At 35.6% G+C, this 11,313-nt stretch overlaps 1 protein-coding gene across 1 annotated transcript in view; it reads right to left on the bottom strand.

Moving 5' to 3' along the window:
• LOC121174339 (uncharacterized) overlaps window positions 1–10,935 on the bottom strand; it is a gene marked incomplete at its 5' end in the record, with an annotated part of 47,123 nt that extends 36,188 nt beyond the window's left edge. The window contains 4 exons of the mRNA XM_041013528.1: window positions 6,185–7,444; window positions 7,766–7,822; window positions 7,976–9,220; window positions 10,375–10,935. Of these exons, the coding sequence (XP_040869462.1) occupies window positions 6,185–7,444; window positions 7,766–7,822; window positions 7,976–9,220; window positions 10,375–10,935 (3,123 nt within the window). The remainder of the gene's footprint in view (window positions 1–6,184; window positions 7,445–7,765; window positions 7,823–7,975; window positions 9,221–10,374) is intronic.
• Between the last annotated feature and the right edge of the window lie 378 nt (window positions 10,936–11,313).

Genomic DNA, 11,313 nt, shown 5'->3' on the forward strand with positions numbered 1-11,313 from the left:
CCTCGCTTTTTTCGGCCGCCCCCACAATATCTATCATACTAACACTGGAGTCACTTGACATGCGAAGATACCCGAGTGGTTATCCGTTTAAACCTTCTTTTGCTATCTCTAAGACTCAAAGCATGATAGCACGCAGAGACTAACGTCATCTTCTGCACCCTTTGTCATTCGCGGCCAACAAGCCCGTTGACACGCGGAGATTTACGTCATCTTCCGCGCAAACAATTTCTGTCATACTGACACTGGAGTCACTTGACATGCGGAGATACCCGAGTGGTTATCCATTTAAAACTTCTTTTGCTATCTCTAAGACTCAAAGCATGATAGCACGCAGAGACTAACGTCGTCTTCTGCACCCTTTGTCAATCGCGACCAACAAGCCCGTTGACACGCGGAGATTTACGTCATCTTCCGTGCAGACAATTTCTGCCATACTGACACTGGAGTCACATCACATGCGGAGATACCCGAGTGGTTATCCGTTTAAGCTTTCTTTTGCTATCTCTAAGACTCAAAGCATGATAGCACGCAGAGACTAACGTCGTCTTCTGCACCCTCCTTTGTCAATCGCGGCCAACGAGCCCGTTGACACACGGAGATTTATGCCATCTTCTACGCAGACAATTTCTGTCATACTGACACTGGAGTCACTTGACATGCGGAGATACCCGAGTGGTTATCCGTTTAAATCTTTCCTTTGCTATCTATAAGACTCAAAGCATGATAGCAAGTTGGGTGCTAAACGTGCATAGACGAATTTTGCGCCCTTTATCATTCAGGAACAACAAGCTGAGTGGGTAAACGCGCAGAGACATATTCTACGCCCTTTATCATTCAGGAACAACAAGCTGAGTGGGTAAACGCGCAGAGGCAGATTCTGCGCCCTTTATCATTCAGGAACAACAAGCTGAGTGGGTAAATGCGCATAGATAAATTTTGCGCCCTTTATCATTCAGAAACAACAAGTTGAGTCGGTAAACACGCAAAGACAGATTTTGCGCCCTTTATCATTCAGGAACAACGAGTTGAGTGGGTAAACACGTAGAGACAGATTCTGCGCCCTTTATCATTCAGGAACAACAAGTTGAGTGGGTAAACGCATAGAGACAGATTTTGTGCCCTTTATCATTCAGGAACAACAAGCTGAGTGGGTAAATGCATAGAGACAGATCTTGCGCCCTTTATCATTCAGGAACAACAAGCTGAGTGGGTAAATGCACAGAGACAGATTCTGCGCCCTTTATCATTCAGGAGCAGCATGGCGGGTGATAAACGCGCAGAGATAAATTCTGCGCCCTTTGTCATTCAAATTTTGCAAGTTGGGTGATAAACATGTAGAGACAAGTCTGTGCCCTTTGTCATTCAAAAACAGTAAGTCGAGAGCTGGGCGAAGACAAATTATGGTCATTCCGCACACCTTTTCGCCTCCATTGTCTTGTGGTTTGGTGCTGTTTAGAGTAGATTCAAAAAAATAAACCTATTAAATCTTAGATCTACACTTGTTCTTGCATTTCTATGGTTCAAATTTTATAGATCTATTCTTGAATCATGTTTTTGTGTTGATTTTAGGTTCTATCATATTTTAGTCATAATCTTCTTGTGCTAAACCTGTATTATGTGTTTGGATGGAGAAATTAAACTAGGTAAAGTATTTCAACGGGGAAATTAAAATGCCTTCTCATAATATAATATGTTTGGATAAGATATTTTAAAAGTAATTAAAATGATATCATTTAGGTAAAGCATTTTAATCTACTAACTTCAGATCATTTCAAATTCTCACCAAAAGAAAAAGAAATTAAAATTCCTCCTTCCGTAGAAACACACCACCAGCTCTCTCTCTCTCTTTCTCCGTAGCAGCGCTATCTCCCTCTCAGCACACCACCAGCTCTCTCTCTCTCTCCCTCTCAGCGCACATGCGTGGCTCTCTCTTTCCCTCTCAGCAGCATCACGAGCTACCAGCTCCCTCTCCGTAGCTTTTCTTCCTCTCACCGGTAGGTTTCTCTCTCCCTCGCTCATCTCTATTTTTTTTTCTTTTTCATGCTTATGTTTGTTTGATTTTGATTTCATTTTTGCAGCTACAAGGTTGCTTGATTTTATTGACTTATGTTTGTTTTCTATTTCATTTATTTTTGTTTCAATGATTTTGATATGTTGGTGGGTGTGGAATTGGATGAGTTTGGAGTTGAGATAGGTTGTGAGCACCATATCTTTGTGAATATGCATCAAAGAGAAATAGAGAAACAAATTTGTTTGAATTTCTCGAACTGCATGATTTTTTGGGGGGTTCAAGGGAATTGGTTGAGAAACAGGAACTTAGCATTGGATGGCCCCAGAGGTATGTTATATATTCCTTGAGCATGATGCTATTGTTTCAACTACTACTATAAATTATGAACCAGTGACTCCAATAAAGCTGGCACATTTTGGTGTTTATTAACTGAAAATGATGATTTATTGCACTGAAGGCCAGCAGTGATACACTTTATGTTTAGATGTATTGGTTTTGCTAGAATGGTGAACAAAATAATTTATCAATATCAGACTGATATGTGTCAAGCATTTCTTGCTTGATTTTGTGCAATCACTGCATTACTTCTGAGTGGATATTTGCAATAACTTAGTTGTTTTTCTTCTTCAGTTGATTGAGTGCACTTCTGATGTTATCATCCCATAAGCACTATATATATAAGACAACTTAATATCTAAGTTTCTACCTATGAAAAGACATAGTATTCGTATATCAAGTGGGCTTTAATTTTTTTCTGAGCAAATAAAAGTTACTACATAGTTTAAGCTATGTATACATGTTGGTAGAGTTTGTCAAGTTGGATTGTTATATAGTCACTACAATAGTCACTACATACTAGTATTCGTATATCAAGTTGGATTATGTAATTAAGCTATGTATACAAGTTGGTAGAGTTTGTCACAAGAACAAAATGTTAGACAAGTGGCCTCAGATATCTTAAGAAGGGGGGTTGAATTAAGATATTCCAAACTGTTTCCCCTAATTAAAAATCTATTTCACTTTTTACTCAAGTTATGAATTCCCTTAATGACAATCTTCTTAAATATTAATTCAAATGAAGCAACTTGAATATGAATATAAAGCAATTATAAATAAAGGAGATTAAGGGAAGAGAAAATGCAAACTCAGTTTTATACTGGTTCGGCCACACCCTTGTGCCTACGTCCAGTCCCCAAGCAACCCGCTTGAGAGTTCCACTATCTTGTAAATTCCTTTTACAAGTTCTAAACACACAAGGACAATCCTTCCTTTGTGTTTAGAGATCCTTTACAACAAGAGACTCACAGTCTCTTAATCCCTTAGAGAATGAGAAGAAGAAGAGGAACAAATCTCTCTAGAAAGAGATGGATTTTACAGATTGAGCACTCAAATAATTCCTTAATGAATTGCAATTGAATTGGCCAAGGAATTCTTAAGAGGATAAAATGAATTTGCTCTTTGAGAGGATAAACACTTTGTTGTTCTGAAAATCTCTCTTCAATTTCGTGTTTAAGTCACATATATATAGACCATTGGTGGTCATGAGTAAAGCCTTTGAAAAGTTGTGACTCTTGAAATTATTTTTCTGAAAATCCTGTCTGGTAATCGATTACAGTAATTGTGTAATCGATTACAGCTTTTAAAATTTGAATTAAAACGTTTACTAACTGCTGGTAATCTATTACCAAAATTGTGTAATCGATTACACAGTCTAAAATTTCGAATTCAAATTTTTGTAGCTGTTATAAAACGTATTTGGCCACTGGTAATCGATTACCAGAGAGTAAAACCTTTGAGAAACACTTTTTAATATAAATCACTTGGCCAAACCTTTGCTAATTCAATTAGGAATTCCCTTCCTAATATTCTAGTGATCATCTTGATGTTGTGACTTGTAATCTTGAAGTATTGTCTTGAATTTTAATCTTGAAAAGCCCATTTGCATCAATTGCAACACATCATCATGATCATCATCAAAACATCAAAGCCAATTGCATCTACAATCTCCCCCTTTTTGATGATGACAATACAATACCTGAAATCAAGATTCAAGCAAGCAACAAACAATTGTATATAGATAAAATGTGCATTCGTTTACTCCCCCTATATTTCGGAATTCATGATCACTTGATTTCTAAGTTTGTTAAGCAACCTTTTCTCCCCCTTTGGCAACATCAAAAAGCCAAAGAACTCGGAAATCAACACAGATATAACAATGGAGTTGCAAGATATAAATATCAGAGTATTAAACACAATAAGCCAAACTCACAAACAAGAAATAATCAAACTAGAATTCAAATAACATAAAATGTCAACAACCACAAAATATCCAAGACTGAAATTTAAAAACCAACAGATAAATAAGCAAAGTACTTAGCATAATAATGTAAATTCTAAGAAACTAAAAGCCAAAATACACGGCTTATAAAAAGACATATAGTCAAAAACTAAAATCTAAGAAGATGGAGGTGGTGGAGGAAGATCAAAACTCTGACGAATGTATCCGACATCCTCTTCAAGCTGTGTAAGGCGAATGTCCATACCGGCAAAGCGTGAATCTAACGAGTCGAAGCGGTCACCAACATAAGAACGAAGACCCCGTAATTCGGAGAGGACTTCATTTATGAGTGCGGAATCTTCACGTTGAGGAGGAGGTGAAGGAGTACGTTCATCTTGAGGAGGGAGTGCATCCTTCTTCAGCCATTGCCCATTCCGATTTTTACGATACCCAAAGGAGGTCACTGCACCAGCACCAATGGCAAAGGAATGCTTGACTTGAACAAAGGGTTCATCATCAAGCGGAATTTGAAAATGACGCAAAAACAGAGTAATCAAATGTGGATAAGGAAGAGGTGCATTGGCCCATAATGCCTTATGCATTCGGTACCGAACCAAATGGGCCCAGTCGATCTGACGACCGGTTAGAAAAGCCCACATAAGAATCAAATCCTCCTCAGAGGCTTGTGCTGAATTTGAAGACCGAGGAAGCAAAATTCTAACAATGATATAATGCATGATGCGATTATCAAAAGTTAATGACCCGGCCAACAATCTACCGGTCATTTCAGCTTGATCATTGCAGACCATGTGACGAGCATCATGACTCGAATAATCGAATTTCCAGTCATCAACAATGGTGCCCTCAAAAGGTGCACCTTGACTGGGTAAATGAGTCAAAGAAAAGAAAAGTGACTGATCAATGACCATAGAAGTACCATGCACCTCAGACATAATAATACCATCCTGAATTTTTAAATTGCAGTAGAAGACCTTAACAAGTTCAGGATAATACGACAATTTTAATGACATGAAATCAACAAGACCAGAGTTTTGAAACACTTGATAGCAATCAAACGTTTCATCATTAAAGAACTCTACGTCTAGGTACTTAGGATCTAAGATTATTCTAGAAGAAAACTCAGAAAGGTACCGTAGACGTTGATCATCAGATGAAAACAGTGTTGATGATCTTGGAGATGACAAAGAAGGAGGAATAGGTGTTGTGGGTGCTCCGGATGGGCCGTGACGGCGATGGGCAGCAGCGGTAGCGGTGGAGGATGATCCCTTTCTCTTCTTTGATGGCTCTGCCATTTGATGAAGTTTTTCTGGATTTTGATCAGTGGAAGTGAAAGAGGAGTGAAAAAGAGGAAGATTGGGCTTTACGGGACGTGATTTGGTGAAGAATTGAGTGAGAATCGAAGGTTTGAAGTTCTAGGTATGGAGGAAAACGTGGAGGAAGCTTTGGCTGCGCAGCAGCTCTGATTTCGTGAGTATTTATAGAAGATGACGCATTGTAATCGATTACAGGTATTGGTAATTGATTACAGGCCCAATAAGCCTTCTGGTAATCGATTACAGGATGTTGTAATCGATTACAGGCTGCCTGTTCATGTGTAATCGATTACACTGGATGGTAATCGATTACCAGAGCCTATCCTAGGCTAGTTTCTAAGAGAATATCTATATTTATGCTCAAATACATCCTATATGACTAATTTTCACTACTACTACACTAAATTCAATCATTCAATTACTATATACACAAGAAATCATAAATTCTATCATAAAAACAAGAATTCAAACAAGATCAAACAAAATAATCTACAATCAAAAGGTAAAAGTAAATCAACCAATCAATCAACCAATCAATCCCTATTTTTCTAAATCTCTTACATCTAAGAGACCTAATTCTCTTCTAATAGAGAAGAACACTTCCTGGGGGAGAGGTTTAGTGAAAATATCAGCAAGTTGATTCTTAGTATCAACAAATTCTAATACACAATCTCCCTTTAAGACATGATCTCTAAGAAAGTGGTGTCTAATCTCTATATGTTTAGTTCTTGAATGTTGAACTGGGTTTTTGGATAGATTTATGGCACTAGTATTATCACACTTAATAGGTATGCGATCAAGAATGATGCCATAGTCAGATAATTGTTGCTTCATCCATAAAATCTGTGCACAACAACTACCGACAGAGATATACTCCGCTTCAGCAGTAGATAAAGCAACACTGTTTTGTTTCTTACTATGCCATGAGACAAGAGCCGATCCAATAAATTGACAAGTTCCACTTGTACTTTTTCTATCAGTTTTAGATCCGGCAAAATCAGAATCAGAATATCCTATTAAGTTACATGTTGAATTCTTAGGATACCATAATCCTAAATTGATTGTTCCTAATAGATATCTCATGATTCTCTTTACTGCACTTAGATGTGATTGTTTGGGGTTGGATTGAAACCTAGCACACATGCATACACTAAACATAATATCAGGTCTACTAGCAGATAAATAAAGAAGAGATCCGATCATACCTCGATATTGTTTTATGTCTATAGACTGACCAGATTCATCTTTATCTAAGTAACAATTAGTGCTCATCGGTGTAGACATGTGTTTTGCACTATCCATCCCAAATCTTTTGATCAATTCCTTGCAGTATTTGGATTGATTGATGAATATACCTTCTTGAGTTTGCTTGATTTGTAATCCCAGAAAGTACTTTAGTTCTCCCATCATTGACATTTCAAATTCACTTTGCATATCAAGGGAAAACTCCTTGCACAATGAATCATTAGTGGATCCAAAAATTATATCATCAACATATATTTGAACCAACAAAATATCTTTATGCTTTCTCTTTATGAATAATGTGGTATCCACTTTACCTCTGGAGAATTCTTTTTCTAGAAGAAAATTACTTAATCGTTCATACCATGCCCTAGGGGCTTGTTTCAAACCATAAAGAGCCTTTTGTAATTTATAAACATGGTTTGGTTTATCAGAAATTTCAAAACCAGGGGGTTGTTCAACATATACCTCTTCTTGAATTAAGCCATTTAGAAAGGCACTCTTAACATCCATTTGATAAAGTTTAAAATTCATTATGGATGGATATGCCAATAGCATTCTAATGGCTTCTAATCTTGCAACAGGAGCATATGTTTCTTCATAGTCTATTCCTTCTTCTTGATTGTACCCTTTTGCTACTAACCTGGCTTTATTTCTAATAATTATACCATGTTCATCTAATTTATTTCTAAAAACCCATTTTGTTCCTATGATAGGATAATTTTCAGGTTTTTCTACTAATTTCCACACATTATTTCTTTCAAATTGGTTTAATTCTTCTTGCATGGCAATGATCCAATTATCATCTATTATGGCTTCTTTTATATTTTTAGGTTCAATCATGGATACAAAAGCCATATTATTGCATAAATCTTTCAGAGAGTGTCTAGTTGTTACCCCTTTTGAGATATCACCAATAATGTTGTCGAGGGGATGATCTCTTGAAGTTTTCCATTCTCTTGGGAGTGTATCATTGGATTTGCCTTCTTCTGGAGGATCTTCATTGTTTCCTTTGTCATTTCCTTTGGAATCTTGTTCATGAATGTTCGTATGTTCTAAAGAATCTGCAATGTCATCTAGCATATTCTTTGTTGACAATATAGCATTAGATTCATCAAAGGTAACATGAATGGATTCCTCTATATTCATAGTTCTCTTATTATATATTCTATATGCTTTGCTTTGTAAAGAATATCCAAGAAAAATGCCTTCATCAGATTTTGCATCGAATTTTCCTAGATTATCTTTACCATTATTAAGTACAAAGCACTTGCAACCAAAAACATGTAGATGAGAAATATTAGGTTTTCTACCATTAAATAACTCATATGGGGTTTTCTTTAAAATAGGTCTTATCAAGGCTCTATTCATGATGTAACATGCAGTATTGACAGCTTCAGCCCAAAAATACTTTGGAAGAGAAGTATCATTTAATAAAGTTCTTGCAATTTCTTCCAATGACCTATTTTTCCTCTCAACAACTCCATTTTGTTGAGGGGTTCTTGGTGCAGAAAAATTATGTTCAATACCATGTTCATCACAAAATAATTCAAAATCTTTATTTTCAAATTCACCCCCATGATCACTTCTAATGGATGCAATCTTGAGATTTTTCTTGTTTTGTATGACTTTAGCAAGTTTCCTAAATGCTTGGAATGAATCACTTTTATGTGTAATAAATAATGTCCAAGTATATCTAGAGAAATCATCAACAATAACTAAAGCATAGTAATTTCCTCCAAAACTCATGGTTCTAGATGGACCAAATAGATCCATATGCAATAACTGTAATGGTCGAGTGGTTGAAACAACATTTTTAGATTTGAATGAGACTCTTGTTTGTTTGCCCTTTTGACATGCATCGCATAGTTTATCTTTTTCAAATTTCAATTTAGGCAAACCAACTACTAAATCTTTTGAAATTAATTTATTTAAGTGATCCATGTTTATGTGAGCAATTCTTTTATGCCATAACCATGGATCATCATCTTTACTAAGAAAGCAATGATTGTTTTCTTGTTTTATGCTTAAGTCTATCATGTAAACATTATTGACTCTATGTCCTACATGCTTTATATTAATGTCATGCTTATGTTCTATAAGACATTTCTGAGAATCAAATGATACTAGATAGCCTTTGTCACATAGTTGACTAACGCTAAGCAGGCTGTGCTTAAGGCCTTCAACAAGTAGAACATTTTCAATGGAGTTTGAAGAATTTGTACCTATTTTACCCACTCCAAGAATTCTACCTTTGTTGTTGTCACCATATGTTACATGCCCGCTTTTCTTTGGAGATATATGTGTAAAATTTGATGCATCTCCAGTCATATGTTTTGAGCATCCGCTATCTATGTACCACTTCTTTCTCAAAGAAACCTGCATAATCAAGTTTTTGACTTAGGTACCCAAATTTTATTGGGTCCTTGCATGTTAGTATAAACTGAGGATCCTTTTGGGACCCATATCATTTTAATATTACTGTAATTTTTCTTGAAGTAGCAAGTTGATATGCCATGTCCTCTTCTTCCACAGTAAAAACAAGTGATGGAATTAGAATTACATTTTTGTGTGGAAGTGGAAAAGTTTTTATGAACCTTTTGTAGTTTTTCAGATTTATACCCTAGTCCATTTTTATTAGACACATATCTTTGTTTACTTAATATAACATCTAAATTATTTCTACTATATGAAAATTTTGCAAGTGAATTTTTTAACTCTTTAATTTCTTTTACATATTTATCACAACAACTACAAGAATCTGTTATTTTCTTGTCATTAATAGTGGAGATATTAACTTTTTCATTTGTTTTAGAGATTGAGACTTCATTTCTAAGAAGATCTAATTCTTTGTTTAATTTTGAAATTTCATTTTCTAAATTTGAAATTGTTTTCTTTGATGATGAAACTAATTTTGCAAGTTTAATTGATTCTTTATGCAAATCAGCAAATGCATCTTGCAATTCATCAAAAGAAATAGATAAGTTGTTTGAAGATGTTACCTCTTCATCACTTTCGTAACTTTTTGCCATAAGGCAAAGATTTATCTCTTCATTTTCAGAATCTTCAGAGGATTCCAAATCATTTTCATCCCATGTGATGTATGCTTTCTTTAGTTTCTTCTCACTATGATTTTTCTTTTCAGATTTTTCCATCTTTTTCTTGAAGATGGGACAATCAACCCTCAAATGTCCAGGTTGATTGCATTCAAAGCATTTTAGAGTAGAGGATGAATTTTCTGTCCTTCTCTTTGATTTAAAATTTGGTCGCCTCTGATTTCCTCTTACTTTAAGAAATTTGTTGAATCTTTTTACAAAGAGACTTAGATCATCATCATCATCTGCATCATGATCCTGATCACTTTCTTCTTGAATTGAGGATGATGCTTTAAGAGCAATTCCTTTCTTTTTCTTGTCATTTTCTTCATTTTGGTGCAATCTCAATAGTTCCATCTCGTGTTCCTGCAACTTACCAAATAAAGTGGCAAGAGACATGTTAGACAAATCTCTTGATTCAGAAATAGCCGTTAATTTGGGTTGCCATTCTCTACTTAAACATCTTAGCACCTTGTTTATAAGATCTTCATTTTGAAATTCTTTGCCTAAGGCTGCTAGATGATTTACTATATGTGTAAATCTCTTTTGCATACTCTGAATATTTTCATTTGCATTCATTCTAAATAATTCATACTCATGAGTTAGTGCATTTATCCTAGATCTTTTAACATCTGTAGTTCCTTCATGTGTTAATCGAAGAGTGTCCCACATTTCCTTAGCACTCTTACAATTTGAAACTCTGAAATATTCATCCATTCCTAGGGCAGATGTTATTATGTTTTTGGCTTTTAGGTTGTATTGTACTCGTTTTCTATCCTCTTCAGACCATCTATCTCTAGGTTTTTCTATGGTTATGCTTTCACTTGATGAACTACCATCTATTGAAACTCTTTCTACTGTGGTGGGTATATAAGGCCCTATTTCTATGGCTTCCCAGATATTTAGATCTATTGCCTCGATAAAAATTTGCATTCGGGTTTTCCAGTAGTGGTAACCCTCTCCATTAAAGATTGGAGGTCTATTGATAGAATTTCCTTCTGGAAATAAGGAATTTGCTGAGGCCATCTTTTTCTTGAAGCTTCTAAACTTTGTACAAGAATGAAGCTCTGATACCACTTGTTAGACAAGTGGCCTCAGATATCTTAAGAAGGGGGGGTTGAATTAAGATATTCCAAACTGTTTCCCCTAATTAAAAATCTATTTCACTTTTTACTCAAGTTATGAATTCCCTTAATGACAATCTTCTTAAATATTAATTCAAATGAAGCAACTTGAATATGAATATAAAGCAATTATAAATAAAGGAGATTAAGGAAAGAGAAAATGAAAACTCAGTTTTATACTGGTTCGGCCACACCCTTGTGCCTACGTCCAGTCCCCAAGCAACCCGCT

Source organism: Glycine max, chromosome 20 (assembly GCF_000004515.6).
Source record: "Glycine max cultivar Williams 82 chromosome 20, Glycine_max_v4.0, whole genome shotgun sequence".
Taxonomy (NCBI): Eukaryota; Viridiplantae; Streptophyta; class Magnoliopsida; order Fabales; family Fabaceae; genus Glycine; species Glycine max.